General features: G+C 34.3%; 5 protein-coding genes across 8 annotated transcripts; 1 reads left to right on the forward strand and 4 right to left on the reverse strand.

Annotated features, from left to right (window-relative positions):
* Positions 1 to 825: 825 nt before the first annotated feature.
* Positions 826 to 1,714, reverse strand: LOC118041917 (BON1-associated protein 2). The gene has a single exon (XM_035049422.2). The coding sequence runs from the start codon at positions 1,471 to 1,473 to the stop codon at positions 919 to 921; it is 555 nt and encodes a 184-aa protein (XP_034905313.1). The 5' UTR covers positions 1,474 to 1,714; the 3' UTR covers positions 826 to 918.
* Positions 1,715 to 5,803: 4,089 nt separating this feature from the next.
* LOC118041385 (cell division protein FtsY homolog, chloroplastic) lies at positions 5,804 to 10,413 on the reverse strand. Of its 3 annotated transcripts, none has more exons than XM_035048698.2 (12): positions 10,035 to 10,411; positions 9,831 to 9,935; positions 9,673 to 9,746; positions 9,514 to 9,572; positions 9,104 to 9,141; positions 8,078 to 8,198; positions 7,893 to 7,961; positions 7,724 to 7,806; positions 7,246 to 7,314; positions 6,560 to 6,622; positions 6,370 to 6,484; positions 5,804 to 6,144 (listed from the first exon to the last, which is right to left on the reverse strand). In XM_035048698.2, the coding sequence occupies exons 1-11, from the start codon at positions 10,341 to 10,343 to the stop codon at positions 6,371 to 6,373; spliced, it is 1,104 nt and encodes a 367-aa protein (XP_034904589.1). In that variant the 5' UTR covers positions 10,344 to 10,411; the 3' UTR covers positions 5,804 to 6,144; position 6,370. The 3 variants fall into 3 exon arrangements, 2 of the variants coding, with proteins under 2 accessions (XP_034904589.1, XP_034904588.1); XM_035048697.2 differs by having other exon boundaries at positions 6,366 to 6,484; positions 10,035 to 10,409; XR_004686316.2 differs by lacking the exon at positions 5,804 to 6,144 and having other exon boundaries at positions 6,406 to 6,484; positions 7,246 to 7,346; positions 10,035 to 10,413.
* A 981-nt stretch (positions 10,414 to 11,394) lies between these two features.
* Positions 11,395 to 12,584, reverse strand: LOC118041489 (uncharacterized). The gene is made up of 3 exons (XM_035048848.2): positions 12,282 to 12,584; positions 12,053 to 12,199; positions 11,395 to 11,656 (listed from the first exon to the last, which is right to left on the reverse strand). Exons 1-3 carry the CDS (start codon positions 12,501 to 12,503, stop codon positions 11,513 to 11,515), a joined length of 513 nt encoding a protein of 170 aa, XP_034904739.1. The 5' UTR covers positions 12,504 to 12,584; the 3' UTR covers positions 11,395 to 11,512.
* Positions 12,585 to 14,434: 1,850 nt separating this feature from the next.
* On the forward strand, positions 14,435 to 17,103 carry LOC118041493 (AP-1 complex subunit sigma-1). The gene is made up of 7 exons (XM_035048854.2): positions 14,435 to 14,620; positions 15,727 to 15,813; positions 16,044 to 16,135; positions 16,244 to 16,352; positions 16,472 to 16,507; positions 16,715 to 16,801; positions 16,885 to 17,103. Exons 1-7 carry the CDS (start codon positions 14,618 to 14,620, stop codon positions 16,954 to 16,956), a joined length of 486 nt encoding a protein of 161 aa, XP_034904745.1. The 5' UTR covers positions 14,435 to 14,617; the 3' UTR covers positions 16,957 to 17,103.
* A 752-nt stretch (positions 17,104 to 17,855) lies between these two features.
* LOC118041492 (cyclin-dependent kinase D-2) lies at positions 17,856 to 24,634 on the reverse strand. 2 transcript variants are annotated; one of them, XM_073404643.1, is made up of 8 exons: positions 24,411 to 24,634; positions 23,749 to 24,047; positions 23,555 to 23,663; positions 22,992 to 23,117; positions 21,219 to 21,454; positions 20,827 to 21,144; positions 19,364 to 19,639; positions 17,856 to 18,252 (listed from the first exon to the last, which is right to left on the reverse strand). In XM_073404643.1, exons 1-7 carry the CDS (start codon positions 24,513 to 24,515, stop codon positions 19,582 to 19,584), a joined length of 1,251 nt encoding a protein of 416 aa, XP_073260744.1. In that variant the 5' UTR covers positions 24,516 to 24,634; the 3' UTR covers positions 17,856 to 18,252; positions 19,364 to 19,581. The 2 variants fall into 2 exon arrangements, with proteins under 2 accessions (XP_073260744.1, XP_034904744.1); XM_035048853.2 differs by having other exon boundaries at positions 18,404 to 19,639.
* Positions 24,635 to 24,840: the final 206 nt, after the last annotated feature.

The following is a 24,840-nucleotide window of genomic DNA, read 5'->3' on the forward strand; positions in this document are numbered from 1 at the left end:
GTGGACGTGGGAGCATTGGATGCCTTTTTTCTAAACTTCACTGAGCCCGAAAACAAAAACGGATAGACATGCATTTCTTTCTTTTTTAAAAAAAAAAAAGAAAAGCATAGAAATCTCTGGAATCCATGAATTTTGACAGTCTCAACTCTCAACCATCGAGTCTTAATTCAAGATATTAAGTTTTATAAATTTTAAGATTATTAAAAATATATATAGTTATTAATTTAAATTTATAATATTAATCAAAATATATACAAGTTAAACCAAGCACCCATGTAAATAACAAAAAAATTACTCTTTCTTAGGAACAAAAATCAAGCCCTGTCAAGATTCCTCTTTCTTATATCAAAATGGCATATCTGAACAGTCAATCTGTCATTAACTTCACAGCTAATCACGCTGACAAATTAACCACCCAGCTAAATGGGTAACATCATCAACGAAGCTTTCATCAAACAGCGAAGGATAATGACCCATGTTCGGTTAAACCGGCTCTTAGTCTGTTCGTGGAGCTTTAGATTTCTCAAAATTTCTAAGGAACCCATTTTAAATAAATCAAGATAATAAAAAAAACCATCTGAGCAGGTTTTTTTAAGAAACTGGTTTTTCTAAAATATTTTCTAGCACAAAACTTTAGGAAGATATTGAGATTTTACGACAACATTTGTTATTTTCTTTCACTCGCCGTGATCCGACTGCCGAAACGAGATGATAAGCTGTTTTCAGAAATAACTTATCTTTCTTGTTGCTATTACTTAATTTAAATCTTGTTGCATTGAGTACCATTTAAGCGAAACGTCCCTTTATGCACAATCAATCAAAGAATAGCATTAAGGATCAAATTGGGATTTCAACAGTAAGGAAACTAGCAGGGTTACAAATTGGGATCTATCACCCGTTTGGGTGAGGAATTTAAAATTAACTCCAAACAGGAACTCCAGTCACAACTCCACTGTAATAGTTTTGTTGATGACCCACAGGGACTCCCAGAGCAGGCTGCTGCCAAGACGATGAACACCCATACCCACTTGGGTTCTTCGTCGCCGACGGGCACACAGAATCGACTGGCATCTGGACTCTAGCCGAAACATTAATGACACCATTCCTTCCACCTCTTGAGTCCTTCAAACGGTAACTCAAGAAATGCAGATGATTCTCTGGCGTATAATCTTCCAGTATGTCAGAAATTGGAAGACTTGCTGTGCCGATAACTCTGTCACCTGAACTAGTCTTGCATTTCACTTCAAGGCTTATAAAACGAGTCTGAAATGGCAGGTCTAGGGTAAGCTTCTCGTTCCACGAAGGGTTGCTGCCTCCTTCAAAGTCAGCTTTGGTTGATCCGGAGTTAAGAGGGCCGGCTCTGGCAATAACATAAGTATTTTTTTTCACGGATTTCCGATCCAGGCGTAGGTTTTCTGCGGATAAGACTGTGACTTCTATAGTGCGAGAGGCCTTATGACCCTGCTTGTCCATGTGGAAGAATGAAGAGAATCGCTAGAGATTCAATTAACTTCTGGCGCGTAGGAGCAAGTATGTATGATTTATGCTTGAGTTTTGGAAACTGAATCAAGTGCTGATATATAAAGAAATCGATGCCTCAAAGGAAGTTCGCTAGAAAGAAGACAGAAAGAGAGACGCTTCTTCTATTAAAGAGTTGTATTTCCATGACTGGTCCACCTAATAGTTTTACCCAGCCTCTATTTGGAACGCAATTGCGCAATACATACCGAGGGGGCATTAAAAAGCTTGACCCTTTCCTCTTCCTCGATTATGGGGATCTTGGAACCCACCTCCGTTGGTTCCTACAACATTCAATATCTTATACGAAGGGTTTGGTCAGTATGCCCTTATAGTTGATTTGATTTTTAGACTGATTTAAATAAGAATTTGAGTTCTTTTATCAATATTTAATTTAATTGTAAGAGTCTGAGACAGGCTCTTTCCTAGAGCACAGCGAAAACACACTGGAACGGTTCAAGGCTGGTTTAAGTTTATTTCTACTTTCCTAATTGGTGGCGGCGCCTCCGTTTTAGAGGTATCTGCTTCTTTTATGACCAACAATTAGTGATGTCATGGAACATAGAGTGACTTAATTACTAGGTGCTCTGTACCAAACGTTGTTCCCCGACTCCTCTTTATCTTCTTCTTCTTTTTTTTTTTTAATAGGACGGATAATAATAAATAATAATAATAATAATAATAATAAATACAATAAATAATTTGAATTCCTCATGTTATGTCTGAAAAGGCAAGTTTTTGTATTTTTTTCTACTTAAAAATCTATTTTGACTCCAAAACATTTAGAAAATATCATACAAATCTTAAACAAATATATCATCTTTTTATATATATATATACATATATCAAACACATCTCAGAACTCAAAACTAACAACCTTTCTAAGCTTAGATATTTTTTTTCAAACATATCAAAGTAAAAAAAAAAAAACACTTAATCTAAAATTTCTTCATCATATATATAATTATTTAATATAAAAATTAATTGTGTTGGGTGGTATGAATCATTGCTAATGACAACTTTTTTTTTTATTGGAATCCAACGAGTCCTTCTTTCTTCTCTCACAAAAGTTTGGCATCAAAATATATTTTTTTTAAATTAAAGAGACCACTCACCTAATAGTTAAAAAATTAAAAGTCTAAAATGAACTTTTCAAATAAATTTTAAATTTGCCATCTATTTTATCTAAGTTTTTCTCTTAAGCCCTCAACCTTTCAATTCAATTCTCACTCGCAAAAGAATATGTAATTAGGTGCTAATTTGGATTAAAAAAATTTAATGTTATCATTATTTCAATCCACAATAATATATAAAATAAGAAATAATATCAGTGCTACATTAAAAATAGAGCTTTTTTAGAATATAGTTGAAGTTAATGAACATGCTTGGTGATTACGAAGAAAGATAAAACATGTTTCTATAATATTTATTTTTCATATGTTTTTGTGATTTAATATACATGCTTTTTTATAAAAGTTATTTTTTTTATCAAATACTTTTAAATTTATAAATTAATTGAACTAAAAACTGTTTAGTTTGCAAGTATAATGGAAACTAAACAAAGTCTCAATCTAAATGAAAATTTTAAAAAAATGAAAATGGAATTAAAAGAGAACTGTAGAGAGGAAAATTTTAAAAGAAATTGCATGGAAAAGTTCATGATTACTTCGAAGTTTAATTTTCTTCCAAGAGAATAGTATTACTTAGGAGAAAATTCCAAGTTTCCTGCATTCAATTACATCATAATTGGCACTTTATGCATTGTTGTTAGCTTCATTTACAGTCTTATTTACAATAACAGGTGTAGTAAATTTCTTACAATAACACTTAATGCATTGTTGTTAGCTTCATTTACAGTCTTATCATCATGGCTGGACCAAATCATCTTACCTGTGCTATGTATTCCAAGTTATTAGCGAAATGGGTCTAATAAATATAATTGTACTATATTTTTTAAAAAAATTAATTTTTTTTGAATGTTTTATATCTTTTTGATGTGTTGATCATAAAAATAATTTTTTAAAAAATATTATTTTAATATAAAAAATATTTTAAAAAATAATTACAACTATATTTCTAAACATGTTTATAGGACATGGTTATTTTTTATATAACTTAGATATAACTTAGAAGATACGTCCTTTTTGTATTATAAAAAAATAATTTGAAAAATCGAGGTCAAAGTTTATTTTGATAAAAGACGTGGTACACGTTAAAGTCGTTTTAAATAACACACCTGGCGGGAACCAAAGGAGACGTGTGTTCCGCATTTTCTACATGCAAATTTGCTGTGAGTGGAACCTTCGGCGAACGGATTAATTTACTTGCTCTTTCGCCGTGTCAACCGTCTTAAATGATATTACTACGAAAATTCTTATATTTTTTAAAATTATTTAAACTTAAAACTCGTACATACTTATATACTTAATTTATATTAAATAAATAAAAATAATAATATTTAAATTTATGACTGTTTGATTGTCAAGATTCTAATATCTTATTAAAAAATTATTTTAGTTTAATAATTTAAATTATTAAATAAAATTTAAGATATAATTTATTATGTTTTTTTTTTTTTTAAATAGAGACTATCAACCATATTTTGTGGAAAAGTCAACTTCTCTTCGGATTGGCTGTCAATTTTAATCACACGCTTGAGGAGCAATCTGACCCACCTGGTCCTTTCTCGTGTCTGCCACGAGGTCGGTACGCTGATGTTTTTGTAGAGCTTATAACACTGATTCGGAGAGGTAGATTCCAATTTTTATATGCTATCTAAAAAAATTATGAATGTTGCCCTTTTGGGAACAACCTGAACTTCACAAATATTGAATGTTTGGGCTTTAAAGAAATTTGATGTTTTTATTTATAAATTTAATTATATCACAGTTCATCGAGAACAAAAAAAATGAGTGGATGAACTATAAAACTTAACTAGTTATATGACTCGCGTGATGCTGCGAGTTATTTTTTTTTGTATAAAAAATATATAAAAAAATTAAGATTTAAAAATCTTGGGTTTTTTTTTTTCAAAACTATACCTAAAAATCTTGGGTTTGACTACAATGTCTGACCTAAGAGTAATATTTATAGTACTAATAATAACATTAAAATTACATGACCCAAGTTTAAGTGAACCTGACTGCAACACCAGACTTAAGAATATTGGATGTAGATCTGGCTATAAGATCGTTTCATAAAAATGTGATAATTAAATAGATTAATTAAAAAAAACAAAAAAAAAATCAACAGGAAGAAAAAACTAATGAAGAAAAAGAAAAAAATTGAATTAATTGGGTTAACCCTTTAAACCAAGTTATCCCGTAAAACTTGAGATTCGCGTCATAAAAGTTTGATAACTAAATAGAAAAAAAAATGATGCGTTTACCCAAAATTAACTAGGTTAATCCATCAAACCAAGTTAACCCGTCAAGCCTAGGATATGTATCATGAAAGTTTGATAATTAAATAGAAAAAAAATTAACTTTAACAAACTAAACTAAATGAAAAAAATAATTAAAAAGAATCTAGGTTAACTCGTCCAATAAGGTTAACCCATTAAGCCCGGGATCCCTATCATGAAAATCTAATAACTAAAAAAAAAAAAAATTAACATTAATAAACTAAATCAAACAAAAAAAATTGATTAAAACAACAAAAAAAAAATTAAAAAAAAACAGTTATATAATAATAATAACAATAATAATAAATAAATATATTAAAGATGGGAAAAGTAAAAGGTGTGGAAAAGCTGCAGTAACTTTTCCCACACTTTTTAAAGTATTACTTAATTATATGACAAAAGAGAGGGACCAAGTTAATTGAGTGGCAGTGAAGGAGAAGATTCTGGTCTTGTGAATATGGGGTGAAATTGGAAAATTCCTGTCACAATGCCTGACGACTCTTCCAGACGACCAATAATTTCCACGAAAAGGTGAAACAAAGTTGAAGTCGCAGGTTTTGGCTCACGAGTCTCCATGGTAGCTAGCTCTGAAGGTTCTTGGATGGAAATTTCGAAGTTAGAACTCGACGTGTTTATAGCGAGAGAGAAAGATTTGCTGACCAATCTCGGTTTTGACGGAGATGGGTTGGAATTGATGCCCAATTACACACCCGTCCCTGTATTTCTTGCCCCATTGCATGTGCATCCTTCGTAATTTCTTTTTCTAGTTTTGTTGTCATGGGTGTTCTCGAACCACTTTCACATACCGAGGTCAAGTTAAGTTCTTCAAGAATGGTCGGAAGGGATTTGGGTCCAATTACCGAAACTTGCTACAAAAATATATCCAATTGAACAGAATTGGCTCATTTCTTGCATGATGGTTTAATGACATCAAGAAAAACTTAGTTACCATCTCAAAAACCTCTCATTGCCTTACAATCCACAAGTATCATTCCGACTAATGTTCCGAATTGCTAACTTTTGATTATGTGGACATGAGATACTTTTCACTTCTAGTAGTTCATCTCCATTAACTAGTGTGCAGGTTTCAAACATATAAATTGGCATGTAGCTGCAGCCTCTTTGTTCAATGCAACCATTGTCAAGGGCCCCATTAAGAAAACTCAGTTCTCTGCTCTTGCTAAGCAGCCAAGAATTTTCAGCAACTTTGAAAATTAATCACCCTGCAAAAGAGATGACGCAGGAAGCATACTTTAGTACTCATTAGGAATGATCAACGTCCTGGTATTTCTGGATAAGAGAACGGTCACACTACTGCACAAGATTCTCAATCTTCATACTATTATCACCCCAAAAGAATTCATTCACTTTTGAATAGTTTCAATGATCGACATAAAATTGAATGGAGCCAAAACATTTGAGCGTAGGAACAAATGATGCAGACCTGCCTCATGAAAATATGGCATTAACAAAAGCCTCGGCATCAAAGGGTTGAAGGTCTTCTACACCTTCTCCAACACCCACAAACTTTACAGGGATGCCAAGCTCATCAACAACACTGACCTGTATATAAGAAAATTAGTGCTCTTAATTACCAAAATCATGAAACAAAAGGAATCCATTGAAACTGGAGCATACCACACAGCCACCTCTAGCAGAACCATCAAGTTTTGTCAAAATGAAACCAGTTATTCCAACAACCTGTAAGCGTAGTTGCATGTTAAAGACTCGAACAAGATGTTTAACGCTTGAAGAATGAATAATAGCACCAAAGCATGGTAATCGGGAAACTTTACATGTATGAAAATACAAAAGGTATAGGTGAGTGTGTAGCAAGCAACTTGTCTAATTGTTCATTCCTTAATAACATTGTTAGGTTTGTTTCTTCCCATAGATAATCATGTTTAGATTATGGTCTCTCTCTCCTTTCCTCCTTTTGGATTATTCCTTTGTATGCTCTAAGAATCTTCTTTTCCTTCTTCCAAAAATTATCACAGGCACAAAAATGCCAACAAGGATGTTGAGAACACAGAAATTATAAATGAAGAGATAAATGCTAAAATATTTTGCTAATTTCTATTCTACAAGAATTCCATGTATTGTTTAAGCTCAGTCCTTGGCAATGCAAAGCAATTTTTTCGGAGTAAATCATGTTCATGGTAATGTTTCCTCCCCAAAACTCCAGAACATACATATATATTCACAAGTCCCAAAAGGGGTTAAATTGCATATAATCACATTTCGGAGAAGTAATTAAATCATCTTAATGAAAACAATGAATAACAAGCCATGTTTGATGGAGAAATATGAGATAGGGATATTACTTCATTGAACTCTCTTGCTTGTGGAAGCATATTCAAACCAGTAGTCCCATCCAACACTAGTAAGATCTCCTGCAAATCTTATGAAACGGCATTTCACAAATCTACAAAATTGGTGTTTCAAATCAAATCAGACATTTGGAATGACAAAGCAGAGACTTTCAATATTCAACTCATGCAAATGAACTTTTCATAACCAATGATCATAACCGTATATCTTATCTCAAAAATCCATATACATCTGTAATTACAAAACATTGAACAAAAGATTTCAAAGGATTAAGATTTCTGCTAAAATTTATCAGATTAGAAACTTGTAAATTAACCATGAAAGACGGTGTTGGAGACTGAAACAATGGTACAGTAGTCAAAACTTGAATATAAAACATCACAATGAGCTCACAATTATAAAATTTTACAAGATGCATTGAAACACTTCAATGCTAATAAGATATTCAAGGTGGCAAGCAGTTGAGCTTACATTAGGTGCACCACGAACTATTTTGCCTACAGCTTTCTTACATGCGATCAACTCTTCCATGAGGCTGTAATTAGTGTGGAGACCTGACAAATAGATATATATTTCAACTATAACAGGTAGAAAGCACATAAAAGTTAAATAGCTAATCATGGGATATCCATAGACTTACGTCCAGATGTGTCACACAAGACAACATCAAATTCTTGTTCTTTCCCTTTCTTTACAGCCTGAGAAAGAACTATTCAGAAAGCACTTTAAGATCATATGTTAGTAGCTATACCAAGTTATTCAAACTTTTAAAGATTGGTAAAAGCTAAAGAAGAGACTGATTTCATTAGAGATCCAGTAGTCTACCTGATGATGCTTTGGCCTTTTGTCCATCAGCCACAACAATCTCACACCCAGTTCTTTCAGCCCATATCTCCAACTGATCACTGGCAGCTGCCCTAAATGTATCACCTGCTGCCATCAGTATCTGGAACAATAGCAAAAGCACAAGGAAATAAAGATGGACCTATTGTGGATAAGACAATCTCTGTTTTTGAAAACATCAGGTGGACAAAAGGATAACCTAAGCAACAATTCAGCTGGAAAGAGAAAAATGAAAAGAAAAAAAGCACGCATGCACAAGCACTTCAGTAGGATCCCTGAACATAGTATTCCGACTGCACTTACTGGTACACCCTCTACAATTGCAGACATTAACTTTATTCACTCCCCTAGGAGACAGCATCAATTTTCTAACCCCCTGTGATAATTCTATCTATTCAAGCAATTCATAGCTAAGCTTTTCCAGAAGATTTATAACATAATATTCAAATGAAGGGCATTTCTGAAATTTCTTCTACATTTGGACATACGACATATTCTCTGTTCTAGTTTAACCCAGGATAGTAGGATACAACAAAAAGGCAGAATAAATGTTATATTTTGAAAAGAAAAAAAAATACAGTATGCATTGCGCTACAATCATAGTTTCAGTCCATACAGCACAATTCATCAGGGAATTTGTGTGAAGTAAGTCCTTTTGAAACACAGACCATGCACTTTAAATACAAGATAAGGCTGAAGGTTTTGCATTCTCCGAGATAAATCTAATCTTAATCCATATCAGTAGAATCAACACACAGTATTGGTATTTGGTAAAACAACATCATCGAGAAATATTACACCAAAATTCAACAGCATATGCATTAAACCTTTGAGTCCTCATCTCTATAAGCACATTTTCCTTGGGATGTCAAAATCAATTGCCTGAAACTTTGACTGTTATTATCTTCAATTCAGCTCTAAAAATCACACAAATACCAATTTTCTAATGCCCTCTCTCTGTGTGTAAAGGCATTTATCACATTGCAGAAAAGGCAAACAAAATCTCACCTTTGCCCCTTCATTCTTCAATCTATATGCTAGCTTTCCTGCAGCAGCAGTAAATGAGATCATATTTCTTTAGCAACAACTAGAAACAATATAAGAGAAAAAACTCAAGAGCACATGTTCACGAGAGCGTATTTAGGCAGACCTTAAATTTTTCAAAAGTGTATAAAGCCTCCCCAAGCTTCCAAGTAAAATCTACAACTCAAACCACCCCAAAATTTACCACCTAACACTTCACCAACTTCTTGATCAGAGCCACACTTATCTCAACGTGTACATTACCAGAAATCATTAAAAAGTTGGCATTCATCGGATTGGCTTAGGTAAATATTCTGATAACTCCTTAAAAAGTTCACCCTCATTTCCAAAATTCAATTCAAAACCAAAAATTAGAAGCTCAATTCTTGACTTACCAAGAGATGTCGTCTTCCCACCACCATTGACACCAACTATCATAACTACAGCCGGTTTCCTGATAACACAACACAAACCATATCAACTCCAAAGGGAAAAACCAAACTTTACCATCGCACAACAACAGAGAATTAAAAAAAAAAAAAAAACATCAGAACCTGAATCCAAGTTGAAGCTCAGTTTTATTCCCTTTCTTCTCTAACAAATCCAGCACACTCTTCTTCAGTGCATCCTACAAACAAAGAACATTACAATTCAAATGCCAATATTTTCTGAACAGCTGAATAATCAACACTTATAGTAATCAAATAAATACCTTTATTTCACTCCCTGATTTAAGCTTCCCTGATAATATATCCTCCCTCAATTTCTCCACAATCTGAATAGTAATTCTTGGCCCAAAATCAGACACCAACAAAGCCTACAATCAAAACCCAAATATAAAATAATTCAAAACTTCCATCCATTAGCTTCCAAAAAAAAAAAAAAAAAAACTTAGAATTTAAGCATTTCCTTAAACCTCTTCGAGTTCGTCGAGGACACGGTCGGTTTCAGAGAGGTTCCAGTACAGTAAGAGCTCATCAATGACAGCAAGGTTGTCTCTGGTTTTGGAGAAACCTGAGAAGATTTTTTCAACATCACTTTTGGCTTTCTCTTTTAATAAACGACCTAGTTTAGTAAAGAACCCGGTTTGGCTGGCTAAGCATTTGAACCGGGTGGGTTTGGATTGTGGGTTGAGCCGGGTTCTAGGGATGGTGGAGAAGAGGTTGTTGAGTTGTGGTGGTGGTGATGGTTTTGAGAGGAGTGAGAGATGAGCTAGAGTGGCCATTTTTTAGCTCTGCAACTGCGAGTGCTTTTTTTTTTTCCTTCTACGGATAAACTAGCTTTCAACGATGTCGTTTCGGCCCCAAATCAATTTTCTTTCTTTTTGCTATATATATTACCTTGGAATTTTATCAAATTCCCTTCATGATCCCTTCGGGATCAAATGTTTTAATCTAGATTTTATTTTCATTTAATTTTAATTTTTAGTTTGAAATAAAAGAAAGAATTATTGAAAAGCCAAAAAAATAAATAAATAATTATTGGTTGGCCAAAATTCTAACCATGAAAAGCACCTTTTTTTTAGTATTAACATGTTCTTTTAAATGAGAGAAATTCTATTAAGATGTTATTTAATTTTTTTTATCTAAAAAAATAAATCAGATATCAAAAAAGTACTTTGAGTGAGGCTGATTTTATGTTCTGGGACTGACTTTTTCCAAATTTAATAGCAATTTTTTTTTTTTTTTAAGATCAATGTTTTTTTAGATGTTTTAAAATGATAAATTAATAGAAAAAATGATTTTTAGCCAAAAAATAAATGTCCTGATTTTCAAACCACCAACATCTCCACCCCTTTTGCCAAACCAATCAACCGAGGTGTCCTAAGAGGAGTCTTCTGATGTCGTGTACCTTCACCCTTCAATACTCATCGAGCTGCTCAGTGATTATTCAAATAAAGATGGAACCTTGTAATCTCTTTCCCAGCAAATTGCTCGTAGAAACAAGCATCTACAAGCATAACATTACAGAAGACTAGAAGGCAGCAATAAAAGATGCTGAATCTGGAGGTGAACCAGAAATGACCGACAAAGTATTGAATTTGTGAATCTAAGAGCTGTAACCGTTGCCATGTTCTTGCTGAGTGAATTGCCGCTTTGTTCGAGGATTATCTTGTCCTGTTCCAGAAGTCCAGTTCAGCTTCTTCTTTTTTCTTTCTCGTTTACGATTCACAACTTCAATTTGCAGGAAATTGAACTCTGAGAGTTTAAACAAACTCTCCACGAAAAGGCACATAAACATATATAGTCAGTCTATCAGCTATCTGCAACAGGACATCAGAGTATAGCCATGGGCATCTCATTCTTATTGAACAAATGAAAAGACTGTATTCATGGTTACAGGCAAAGCATTCAAAGAGTTACAGATAAGATCATATGTAAAACCCCAGAAATTTCATAACTTGGCAGCAGGCATGTGATAGAATGTAGCACGAGAAGTAAAGAGCAACTTCTTGGTTTCCTTGATTCTGAATTCAGATGCAACTACAGTCAAATTCCTTCCACTCTTCAGTACGGACCCTTCAACCAGCAACACCTCCTGCCAAGATAAATTGTTTAAATTGTATGACAGAAGTAAATTAGATAGAAACCCTGAAGCATGTGAAACCAATCTAATTATCACAAGTAAAAAAGTTACTCTAAGAAACTATTACACAGAAGTTGCAATGGCAAGTGAACGAGTTTCAAATTAAAACAACTAAACAACAAAACAAATGCAAAGGCAGTCAACTGAGTGGTGGGCAATTTTCTGAACAGAACAAATTGATTGAATTTCATTGCATCAAGTTTTCTTGAGCACACACTTGCATAATCAAAGAATTTCAAATCTGGAAGACTGGTGCAACCTAAGATTGAAGAACCCCATCTTCAGTGTGGAGGCTTTTCTCTATTACAAATGAGGCAAGCACGAAATCGCAACAAAAGAGAAACTCACATTTAGTTTTGCAGCAGAGAGGTAACAGATGCTTAATTCACCAAGAAAAAGTTTTTTATCATCAGCCACAACAGTTCTGGCACAAGCGATGGATGCTCTCTCTGCTATAGCCCCAACAGCGCCTCCATGTAGCCCTTTATAGTAATTCTATAGCAGTTAAAAAAAATAATTGTTTTTCAATCCAATTTCTTGATGAATTAAACACAAGAGAAACGAGTGAGAATCTTACGCCAACAACGGGCAAGACAGGGACGATACAGGAGACATGGCCACGTTGGACATGGCCGACTTTAAAGAGATCGCGAAAGAGATCGGAATAAAAGTCTTTAGAAGTGGAGTTCTGAGGGAGAGAGGCATGGATTCCTACGCTTTCAAAAAACCTTTTGACTGCTAAGACATGCTCTGAAGGTAAGTCTTTGGAGATGGTCGTTGAAGAAGAAGTTTCTGCCATCTCTCTGATTTTTTCAGTATCACAAACGTGGAATCTTAGACCAAAGCCAGAAACCGGCACAAAAGTGCTTCATGACAGATTGCTGATGTGTTGGCCCTTTTTATATTGGAAAAAATCAAGCGTGGGTCCCAGACAGTTTTTTTAAAGGTTATAACTGTAAATTTGAAAAACAAATTCAAGATTCGAAAGGCCTCGATTAAAAAAAAATAATCAAATTAGAACCCCTGGAAATCAAAACAAATTCTGTTTATGCTGGAAAATAACAAAATTAACTAGAAAAATAATAAAATTGATAAAACAATAACTTCTAAGTATAATTTAAAAGCCTTCCTAACTACAACCGGTTAGATTGAGTCGATATCCAATAGGCTTGTAGAACCTTCTGGACAAATTCCTTTTTAACTGTGAAGTGCTGCCTCACTTCGAACTGATCAAATCTTGCTCGTTTTTCCTATATTCGCCCGTTTTATTTAGGCAAAGAAGGCTACTTAAAGAGCCGATGATGCCGTAATTCCAGCGGATGTGGCTTCATGAAGCTGCTCGTTCCATCGACGAAATTTTTTGAAATCAATTGCTGGCAGGGAGTAAATTTAGCTGGCTGACAACATCTACCAGCTACAACTTCATTATAATCTTTTGTCATCGTTAGCATTTAGCAGTGGAGGCTGAGAGATATAAGAAAGAAAAAAGCAAAATGTGTTTGACAGAGATTTATATGACAAAGATAGCACAACCAGCAGCTGCTGGGTGGTGTAATGCTCTAAAAGCTGGATCATGGGCTGCTGAAATTGAACAAGAGTTGGCCAGGGACCAGGGAATTACCAGACACCTGCATCTAGAGATTGTGATTTCCTGGCTAGGTGGGAGAGCAACTCGTGACCAAGGATCAAGAAGGTGGGGGACGTCGACTCGATGCTTTGCAGACAGATACCGTGTCCTGTAATCAGAAGGAAATGGGTAGTCGGAGTTAATAATCATACGTTTTAAAGGGCTGATTTCTGTACTCACAATGCTCTCTGCTTCTGGTGTTCATCGAGGGACTGAGGTTTGTGCTTCCCAGATGCTCCTCGTTTTATTTGGAACAGAGTCTGCTCTAAAGACTGTACGAGTGTAGGAGAGTTTCGAAAGACACCATGGAATTGGCTCTTTCAGGGAGAGAAAAATCCCCCAAACAAACGTAAATGCTTCAGAATATTTACGTCTGCACACAGTACAGAGATGGGAAAGGTAAGAAAATAAGAATATGGCACTGTTGTAATAAGTTGTGATCTTTTTATTCTTAATATTTTTAACCATTTATTTCTCTAAAATATTATTATATTTTCTTATATAAAATTATTAATTTAAACATATAAGAATCTCAATATCTATTAAAAAGAATTTTTTTTTTTGTAGATATTAATTACTAATCACCTGAATTTTTAATATTAAATCACCACGTATCTTAATTAAAAAAATAAATTAAATTAGATTAATCAATTATCAACCTCATCACTTATTTTCTTACAATATTTATAAAAATCAACCCCGGAGATGACGTGAGAAATATAGAATTATAGATCACACCTGCTATACTATTATGCAAGTGGAGAGTACTTCAACCCGAAGGGAAAATAGAAAGATTCGAGTGGATCAAGCCCACAGACCCAAACAAATAAATATTCTGAACATTTGGGCTAAAAGCCATTATCCAAAAAAATCTTTCAAAGCCCGGCCCGATAAAATCCATTTCATCACTTCCCTTCCCTGTTTTTGTTTTTGGGGTGATTAAAAGTACGGTAGTTGGTTTTTAAATTTTTTTTTAGAAAATATATAAAACTAATATTTTTGAAAACAATTATTTTTAATACGTAACATTAAAATTATTTAAAAACAATAAAAAAAATTAAATTTGTATAAAAATACTATTAAAAAAAATAAAAATTCCTTCCGTAACATAAACTTCGAGCTGGCACCTGTTTTTTATTTTCGACGTAAAAGCAAGCAGCCAGGCGGGGCTTTAATTAACAGCAGACTGATCTGCTGAATTCAGTTCGATCTTCTCTTCTTTTCTGCATATATTTTTGGAGATTTTGGTTTCTGGATCAATCACAGAATTGCTTAACACTAACAAAATGGTAATTCTTAGATTGAAAACCCATTTTCTTTCTTATATTTTGAATTCCCATTCTATTTTTCCTCTTTTTATCTACTGGGTTTTGTTATTAGATGAGGTATTTGTAATGTTAAAGAGATCACTGAATATGATTGGAATTTGGTGCTGACTTATCCAATATTCACCTTTATCATGTAGAGTTTAGATCTGACAGTAACATTCGATGATTTGTTTTGTTTTTCTTGTCGATTTTTACCGTATCTGGGATCGAGGGTTTCTTTTCAATTTTCAGTCTATGTTATTGAAGAATGATTGATTAGTGAGGATCGTTAAGGGCTGAGCTGACTGGTTGTTTTTACTAGACTCTACTAGGTAGGAAATAAGGCTTTGGCTTTAGTGTCAGAATTGCGATGATTAGGATATGTATTTAATTGTTATAGTTTTGGGGGTGATGAATTTGTTCGCCGAAATTGCTGCAGCTGGATTAGCATGCAATGTATATGGTGATTTGGATGAAATGTGATCTGCTAACTGCTAAGTGAATTTGGAATGGCAGATTTAGTATGTCTATTTTATTTACCATTGAAAACCACTGGAGTTTGTAGGCCAGACCTATTTGACACCAGATATCTCATTTCTGTACAGTAGAAGATCAGTGGTAATATTAATAATTGAAAATTATAGCTGATTAGATGCAGGGTTAATAATTGAAAATTATAGCTGATTAGATGTAAGGTTAATGAAGTTCATCTCTTGTTTTGCTGTCAAAGAGCGAGTTATCATGGTTTGATTCGGAACATGTATGTCGAAGATGAAACCTTACTTAGTTTGGAACTTTCTGAGATGAAAATCTCAACATGGTAACTCTGGTTTCAGTAGTTGTCTAACTTGTCTGGAGTGAAAAGGGGGCACGGAGAACAGGTGAACAAAGTAGTAACTACTGTATTAGTTTTTATGCATATCAACCTTGATATGAATATAAACCAATTTATCCCATGCTAATTTTCAGATAAATGCTTTTCCCAGAAGGACTTAGTAATTAATCAATTATTTTGTTTTCAGCTATTGTAAAGTGTAAAGTTTCTATGTTAGTGGTGGTTCTAATGCCCATCTTCCAATATGTTTCAGATTCAATTTGTACTTCTCATTAGTCGACAAGGAAAAGTGAGATTGACAAAATGGTATTCACCTTATACACAGAAGGAAAGAAGTAAGGTAATGTCAATAATATCTTCTCTTCGAGACTGGTGTGTTGTAGATCATCAACTCTTAGATATGTATTTTTTTTTAAATGCTACCTTGTCGATGAGTTTTTGGACCTTGCAATGCCTATTTTATACTGTTCAATTGTATATTGAACAATTTTGTATTGATATTTCTCTGGAATTAATGTGCATTTTCTTACATTATCAATACTTATTTATATCTTAATGCACCTTGAGAAGGTCATCCGTGAGCTCAGTGGAGTAATTTTGTCTCGAGGACCCAAGCTCTGTAATTTTGTTGAATGGAGAGGACTCAAAGTTGTTTATAAAAGGTAAAGCTAGAATATGATTCAGTGTTTTGCAGTGAATATCTGGAAAATGTTCGTCCATCCATCTTAGAGCTGATAAACTTTGTTGGTTCCAATGTGCATATCATGCAGGTATGCTAGCCTTTACTTCTGCATGTGCATTGATCAGGAGGACAACGAATTAGAGGTCCTCGAAATAATTCACCATTATGTTGAGATTCTGGACCGATACTTTGGCAGTGTGAGTGAACTTAGACTCTGGTTTATTGGAAGGCCTGCAAAGTCTTTTTGACTGGCATTCTAGTTTCCATTCAATGGTTCACATTTATGATAGTTTAACAATTTATATTTTTTTTCCAGGTCTGTGAGTTGGACTTGATCTTCAACTTCCATAAGGTATGCCTGCTTGTTTTTCATTTCAACTTATTTTTAGTTTCAAGCATTTCAAAGTTAATTTTGGTTTACCCCATACTGCAAGTGGTATGATGCCAGAAGTGGTTTGTTCCAAACATGTCTCAGTACATAAAGCATATTTTATTTGTCTCGTGCATGGATACGAAAGTTTCTTTGCTCATTTATTTGTTTGCTGCTTGAACATTGAAGGCCTACTATGTATTGGACGAGCTTTTAATCGCTGGTGAACTTCAAGAGTCCAGCAAGAAAACAGTTGCTAGGCAAATAGCTGCTCAGGTACTGCCTTTTCTTTTCCGTATACAATTTCTTAATTTGTTTATTTGTCAGGATATCTAAGTGCTACCTTGTCTGAACTACAGGATTCATTGGTGGAGGCTGCAAAAGAGCAGGCCAGTTCGATAAGCAATATTATTTCCCAGGCCACGAAGTAGGATACAAGATTTGTTAAACTTTCAAGTGTTGTTTCATGTGCATTGAATTTTATTATTCTTGAGATCTGAAATGTATGTTGTGCATGTTTTCTTCGGGATGGTACACTGAACTATATGTTAAATGCAGCTCATATATTTTCTGATTTAGGTCTTGATCCAGTGAAGATTGACTAACTAAAATTTTCTGAGTATTATAGCCAAAATTTGGATTCTTTAGGAGTAATCAACTGAAGATACCCCATTGCTAACGCAAGATTGATTAACATAACTGCATATGCAACCCCATTCTCTAAGCTGAACTTTGACCGTGTATGTGTTCTGAAGCTTCAGCTTGTGTAGGGTCCCGAATCTCCTGATAGATGCAGCTGTAATGGCACTGCATGGCTGCTATCTACTTACCTAGTGGGAATTTATTGCCTTCCATCCATCGATTTCGTCTCTTGATATCAGGTAACAGAGAGCTGTGGTCTTGAGACGTGTCAGGGAAATGAAACAAAGCCGCACGTGACCTATCAACCCGGATTAAAGTCAAGGGCATGATCCCTGCTCAACATAGTACTAGTGCCTATCTTGCTTATTTTGCAGAATGCCAACCACAACAGTCAATGAACAAGAGGATGCGCGACTGCTTTGATGTCTTCCGCTTGTGTTGTTACTGGATAGGAAAAAAATTATAAAAAATATATATATTCAAGTGATGCGATGATACCGTGTTGTTTTAAAGAAATATGAATCTGGATTAATTATTTTATGTAATTATATGATAAAAAATATAAAACTAGATCTAATTAATTGATATCATTTAATCATATATAAAAAGAATTTTAAAAAAATAATCAAGATGACATGCGTAAATACAAGTAAAAAAAAATATAAAAATTGATTGTCAAACGCAACACTAAATAATAAAATTAAAAAAATTACTTAAATTAACCTTCAAGTTAACATGCTAAATTCATGAATATGAAATAATCCTATAAATAATAAATAAATACAATACAATACACAATTCTAAGAATCTAAATATAAAAGGCAGGATCCTTGAAAAAAACACTCAAATTGAGGCAAGCCCATCAAATCCCGTGGGTCAGGTAATGCGAACAAATGCTAGAATAAAATGTTACTGTAATCCCGTAATAAAGAATACCTTAAGGAAAGGGATATTCAAAGTAAGACACTTTTTTGTAAACTAAGTTGCCTTTCAATGGTGTACGCAGATATCATTCCACCATCTACGAAACTTCAAATCCAAGCATCACAATAAACATGTGACTCTGTTCTTCCTTAAACAATGGACTGCAATGTCAACCAGGGAAAAGTGAGAGCTTTTTGAGAGCAAATTCTTTCGCACGGCAGAACTATATATATGCTAACAAGTAGTTATGTGCATGGTTTTTGACAAAAAAAAATGTCTCTGGTAGGAATATTTCATAAAAAGAAAGAGTACCTGTTTTCATTATGATTGCATGGACAAAAAATTAACAAAAGAATATTTCGTGTATATTTTATGTTTCCATGAATATTCTTTTCTTGAGAGAGAACCATACATCACATCTTGTGCCGCCTGCCACTCACATTGCACTGATGAGATAATCATCTAAAAATTAAATATGATTTTTTCCAGAAATTCGAAGGAGAAGAAGAAGAACAGGGGTTTGTCAAACCACAACCCAAATCGAAGGATACGGTTTAGCATGCTAGGTTGCCTAAGCAAGAATCTTTTTAAAATTTTATTTTTGGAACAACAAATAAAGAACTTCATAACGTGCATTCATTCTTTGTTTGGTCTGTCATTACAGTTCACCATTGTCTCTAGGGCGAAGCCTTGCAAGCTAGATTGCTCAGCAATCAGCATCATAAGAACCACCTGATCTAAAATGCATTGCAATAAATCAATTATGCAACTTGTCCAGAAAAAATCCTCAGGCCATCAAAGAAAATCCTCCAAGTCCCAACTATATGTAGAAATCGAGACTAGACATTCGTACAGACTGCAAATAAAAGGCATTAAATTGCATAATAATGATTAATGAGACTCTAGGAAAGTTAGATACAGGCCCGCTTTCATATCAAGATGAAATAACTTGTGACCATTGAACAATTCTCGAAAAAAACCACATGAAATAATCAGAAAGAACATAAAAAATAAAAACATTAGGTGCCTTGTAATATTTTCTTATTTAGCTTACCAAGAGAAACCAAGTACACTCATCAATAAACACGATGTATATAGGAAAATAATTACCGTGAGCAATTGTCCAACTTCTCTCCAGTATAGAATACAGTTAAAAATTTGTTCGGACTTCAAAATTTGGCCAATCATAGACTAGTATAGATTCTCCGAAAAAATTAAGGAGCCATATCTCTCTCTCTCTTTTTTTGGGTTTGACAACTATTTATGACTTACCAGCCACAGCAACACATGAGGAAGAAAAGCAATGATTAGTAGTGTGATGCTCCCTTCTAGGCAGAAAATAGCCAATTGGAGGCTCCGGCACACCAACATGAGAAAGGGAGATGCTGCCACATAATTACAACGAACTCAAGAAAGTCACAGCATACGTCATAAATGCAGGACCAGAAATAACACATCCTCACAGAAATTGCCAAATCCAGAAATGATTCTTATTCAGGATGCTGGAACTCAAGATCCAGTTTCCTCTTTAGATGAGATCTGTCAGCACTGCACAAGGGAACAAAGAACAACACATATTAAGAACACTGAGGGTAAAGTCCAAATATCATTGCAAACTAAATCTCCAGATGCATATGTTGCAGTTTCCTTAAACATTATGGTATCATCAAAGCTACAAAAAATATGAATAAAAACATACAAAGATATATAGTTTAATGATAGCATTTATTGTCTTAATTTCAACCAGGATACAATTAATGTCTTCAACCATAAGTGAAGAAGAAAACAAACTTTAGATGCTCGTTAATTCATTTCAATAGTGACTGTAAATTTGTAATAAGTTTATGGGGAGTTTATCTCCATCGAATACATTCTAATTCAAAAGTTGGTTAATATCAAGGACGGAGTTTATCTCTCTCGTCAACTATTGATGGCAGTCTAATATTCAAGAAAAGAAGAATCTATGATATACATTAAAATTTGCTCAAAGAAGATTTCTAAGAAAAAAACAATATCATAATGATATTTAAAGAAAAGATAAGAGACATTAAAGCAAAAAGGTCAAAGACAAATAAACATACAACCAAGAGTCTCACATCTAGTTCATAAGAACATGTGCCCTCATAACATAGCCTCATTAATAGATAGCCTATCCTCAGTTTAAAAAGTTGCTATATGGCATCCAAACATATTGACCCAAATTATAGTTAACTGTTTACAGTAATAAGGCCATTCTTTCCAAAATTTAAATTAACACATCTAGTTCATAATGAGATTTCCAACCTTGTGAGAGAAAAATGAATTGGACTCGATGCTTAAATCCCACCATCAGGTTGGCTTTTGTTCATTTAATCTAATGTCACAATTTTTTTTTTTTTTTGTAATAATGGCCCTGTCTTGTACATTCCCGACTTACATATATAGTGCTCCTAGCCTTATTCAATTTAACAAAGCTCAACCTCCACTGTAATCCCCAAGAAAGAGCAAAGAAAAAGGAGAATATAAAAAAGGTCCCAAATTAAATCTTGAAGCTTAAGCCCACATAATTTGAATACTTGAAGCCTTAGCGCTAGGTCAAATATGAAATTTCTTATGAAAATACATGCCAACAAGAATATAAATCTAAACTCCACCTTCAAGTTTAACGGGCTGCAACCTTATTTACTTTCATTATTTTTTGGGACAAAGACATGGTTTAACCATTTTGAAGTAACTCTTCATACAGATAGTTTTACCTGTTAATCGTAGGTCTGCTCATTGGTTTTGATCCAAAGACAGAAAAATCTACTGACATCAGCTTCGGTTCATTCCTGCCTGTGTTATCCCCAGCTGCCTGTCTAATCTCACCGCCACGTTCATCAACCTTATCAACTTGGAATGAATTTCCATCAAACCCTTCACAATCTGACATCACTCTTCTTGCCTTCCTTTTTGGTGACAAGACAACAGGACGATCATGTAAATCTGAAGTCCTAGGATTGTGTGATTCTCTCTTGGGAGCTGGTCTAGGGAGCTTTGCTGGATCTGTGGGCAGAGGTATGGAGGTGAAATACCTAAAAGCAAAACAGAGATGAGAGCAGGAAATTAAATGATAATATAGATTTCCAATTTGAAAGATTTTGGAGACCTGTGTTCCAATGCCTGTTGCACTGAAATTCTAGCTCTTGGATCATATGTAAACATCTTAGATAACAGATCTAAAGCGTCGTCACTAGCCGTTGGACACAGTTTTCGCCAAGGTTGTATAATCTGAGATGAATATTCTACAAAATCAGGAAGCCATTCCAAATCAGGCCACTGCAAAGGAGTTGGAGTCCCCAACTTCTGAAAGATCTTTCCTAGTTGATCGATATCGCTATCCCCCTGTCAGACACCAAAAGTTAAACTGGTTCTGCAAGTGGTGATTGCAAAATGCTCCATGGGCATACAATTGATAAACATCAAAATGATTATCTAGATGTTACAATAAAATGAGCTTTAGCCAAATCAATTTGTATCCACTATTCAGCATGTTCTTAGAAAGGAAAGCAAAAGGAAGAAAATGTATGCACTATGTTTTGATAATGTACCTAGGAAGAGCATGTCTATTGATTCACAATTGAAGGCAGAACCCCATAGCCCAAAACTTTATTATTTAAAAGAAAATGGCAGATGAGATTCCTTGTTGTCGGTGTTCATTTAGCAACTTTTAGTGACAAAAGATGCATGAAAGGAAGGAGATAAAGTCTCTAACAAGAGCGAAGAAAGGCAAGAATTCCCTTTGATGTCCATTAACAATATTGACAAAATAACTGGGTGGGAGTGGAAAATTCATACAAGTCTTATTCACAAATAAGGAATTAGAGCTTTATTATATTCTCCGATTCCTGTTCATGGTGAATTACTGTTTGGGAAACTAACTTGAATGTATGAGCACGTATATTGAGGAGCTTGGAATTCCTCTCCCACGCGAAACCCCTCAAATCCAAAAGCAACAAATCTTATACTCTACCAGGAGTCAGCAAAGATTTGCCACAAATAGACAAAAACTAGTGCCACGTATCGCAAGCTACTGGAAAATGAAAAAGAAAAAGAAAATGATAACTTAGTGTCTTCCCATTGTTATGGGAAAAAACATAAATTTTAGGAAATGGGACATTGTGTGGCACAAAAAACTTCAAAAAATTTGCCAGGATTTATCTTAATGAGGAAAAAAAAAGAAGAAACTTTAACCTTGAGTACCTAGGCTTTGCAAAATACAATTGACAATTGCACAAATTCAAATATAATGGTCTAAGGTTGGAAACGAAAGATTTACAAGAAAAATATTCCAGATTCCTCTCATTCATCTTTAGGCCCCTTTTAACCACACATCTTAGAATTTTCATTCCACATGTTTTGATGCCCCAACACCAACAATGAAGTTCACATTGCTATAGCAGAAAAACAAAGCATAATAGCAGGTTATGCAGTTAAAAGGACTTTCAAGAAAAGAGTTCCAAGCATGGGAATATCATGAAAAATTTACTCTTTGATCATCGTTAGAATTGGCCCCCTATACCCTGGTATTAGTTCACATTGCAAGGCATTGGATTAAGTTCACATTTTGCAAACAATCACAAAAAATATTCCAAACTTAAGGAGAAAGTAACGTGTTAAAGTGAAAGTTCGCTGGTAGCCACCATACCAATGGATTAAACTAGAGATCCTAGTTTCAAACCATGCTTATAGAACTCAAGCTCCCAATTTTACAGCTAGAGATCCAATTGCAAACAATGTTTAAAAGTACAACTTTAATCCGTATAGAACTCTACACGAAAGAGAATAGGCCAACTGCATAACTAATATGACTGCTAAAACCATGAAGAGTATTTTTCAAGAGTGAAAACCACATTTATGACAAGCATGAAAATCTACTCACCTGTAGGAATGGTCTGCGATTAAGTAGCTCTGCAAATATACAACCAGCAGCCCATACATCAACACTAGCACCATATTGTTTGGCACCAAACAAAAGTTCAGGTGCTCTATACCATCGAGCAAAGACCTGGACATTGGTATTCAAACTTGCAAGTTTAATTTTTTGTGGAGAACCAAAACATTGTGATACAGGACAAAAGGAAAATGATCAAAACAATGCCCAAATATGCGACAGGAAAAAATAACAAAGAATATCTGGCATCAGCATGAGAAGAAGATTGGACACGTGGATTTAATCAAAAAGAAATGACAAAACTAAATACGAAGTGCAAAATTTAGAGGGGGGGGGGAATGGAAACAAAGGATGATTTATCCATCACAGCATCATTCCTGACACATGATGTATGGTTCATAAACAAATATTTGAACTGGTTCCACACCAGTCATCTATCATACGAGCAGCTATCACTGCTGCTAACTAAGCTTATTTCTTAAGCAAAACATTATATCAGATCTTAATTATAAAAATCCTTTAACTGAAAATGCTTGAACGTACACACTTACTTGGTGTGTGAACTTGCGACCAGGACTTCCAAAAATACGTGCTAAACCAAAATCTGCAAGCTTGAGCTGCCCATTAGATCCTATCAACAAGTTATTTGGCTTCATATCCCTGCACATAACAAACACCATACATTTGATACCAATTCTGGCAGCAATTAACATCACAAACTAGCTTCTCAACGACAATGCAATACCTATGCAAAACCCATTTCTTATGGCAAACAGCTAGTCCTTTCAACGTCATCTGAAAGTATGATTTTATATCCCCTGGCGAAAGAAATATATTGGGATCGCGAATCACCGCTTCAAGATCAGTCTCCATGAACTCAAACACAAGATGCAAGTTCCCTTTGTGAGGGAAGGCATGGATCAACTCGATTATATTCGGGTCTTTAAGCTCTTTAAGAAGTTTGATCTCTCTAAGTGCTGTAAAATTTACTCCTTCCTTTTGTCTTCCGAGCCTAATTTTCTTGATTGCAACAGTCTTCCCAGTCTGCAACATGCCCAACACTATCAATTGAAAATACAAAAACAACCTTATGGAACCTAAACCCCCATTTTTTATTTATTTCAGACAATGACCCTATACATACCAACTTAAAATCTTATCAAATTACGTAAAACTAAATTAATATTTTTACTAACTAAAATAACTCCCTGAAAACCAAAATTAAAAACAACTTTCTTTCTTTATGTTATTTTTTTCCCTTTAATTTCTCTATAAGCAAACAAAACAAACCCTAAAAAGTTCAAAATTTCTTCAGTTTTTATACATTTGTCATAAATCAAACAAAACAGAACCTGAAGATTCAAAATTCCCAGTTCTAAGGGACAAAATCCAGCTAAGATTAATTACCTCAGTATCAATGGCTTTGTAGACAACACCATAAGTACCTTCACCAAGAATCTCTCGCTTTAGATATCTATCCGCTACTTTCTTCTCCACATCATTCTCTGACATTCTCGATTTATTTTTTCCGTGACAAGAAGAGAGGCTTCTCCTTTTCTTTTTAGCACACTACTAAAGGCTACAGCGCGTAAATTGCTAGACCGGCAGTGCCTGAAAAAAAAGAACAAGATGTGAGAGAGGGACAGAGTCAAGGCAACGTATATAAGGTAATTTACAAATTGATACATGCAGTTTGATGTTAGTGACAATGTGGTATCTGTTGCTTCGATTGCTTTTAATTTTACTCAATAATTTCATTTATTTTGCTTTCAAAAAAAATTATAGTATTCTTTTTTCTTAATATATAAGGTATCTTGAATCACATTACGCCCACTAA

The sequence above is a fragment of the Populus alba genome, chromosome 14, assembly GCF_005239225.2.
Source record: "Populus alba chromosome 14, ASM523922v2, whole genome shotgun sequence".
Classification (NCBI taxonomy): domain Eukaryota; kingdom Viridiplantae; phylum Streptophyta; class Magnoliopsida; order Malpighiales; family Salicaceae; genus Populus; species Populus alba.

Excerpts from the sequence above, each read along its gene's own strand:
- LOC118041493 (XM_035048854.2), top strand. Across the intron at positions 15,814-16,043 it reads CACAGAAGGAAAGAAGTAAG|GTCATCCGTGAGCTCAGTGG; the intron begins GTAATGTCAATA and ends CACCTTGAGAAG. Across the intron at positions 16,802-16,884 it reads CTAGGCAAATAGCTGCTCAG|GATTCATTGGTGGAGGCTGC; the intron begins GTACTGCCTTTT and ends TCTGAACTACAG.
- LOC118041492 (XM_073404643.1), bottom strand. The coding sequence starts at position 24,515 with ATGTCAGAGAATGATGTGGAGAAGAAAGTAGCGGATAGATATCTAAAG. Across the intron at positions 23,664-23,748 it reads AAGAAATGGGTTTTGCATAG|GGATATGAAGCCAAATAACT; the intron begins GTATTGCATTGT and ends TGTTATGTGCAG. Across the intron at positions 23,118-23,554 it reads GTCGCAAGTTCACACACCAA|GTCTTTGCTCGATGGTATAG; the intron begins GTAAGTGTGTAC and ends ACCAATGTCCAG.
- LOC118041917 (XM_035049422.2), bottom strand. The coding sequence starts at position 1,473 with ATGGACAAGCAGGGTCATAAGGCCTCTCGCACTATAGAAGTCACAGTC.
- LOC118041385 (XM_035048698.2), bottom strand. The coding sequence starts at position 10,343 with ATGGCCACTCTAGCTCATCTCTCACTCCTCTCAAAACCATCACCACCA. Across the intron at positions 9,936-10,034 it reads TCCTCGACGAACTCGAAGAG|GCTTTGTTGGTGTCTGATTT; the intron begins GTTTAAGGAAAT and ends TTTTGATTGTAG. Across the intron at positions 9,142-9,513 it reads TGGGAAGACGACATCTCTTG|GAAAGCTAGCATATAGATTG; the intron begins GTAAGTCAAGAA and ends CTGCTGCTGCAG.
- LOC118041489 (XM_035048848.2), bottom strand. The coding sequence starts at position 12,503 with ATGGCAGAAACTTCTTCTTCAACGACCATCTCCAAAGACTTACCTTCA. Across the intron at positions 12,200-12,281 it reads CTGTCTTGCCCGTTGTTGGC|AATTACTATAAAGGGCTACA; the intron begins GTAAGATTCTCA and ends TAACTGCTATAG. Across the intron at positions 11,657-12,052 it reads TCTCTGCTGCAAAACTAAAT|GAGGTGTTGCTGGTTGAAGG; the intron begins GTGAGTTTCTCT and ends TTATCTTGGCAG.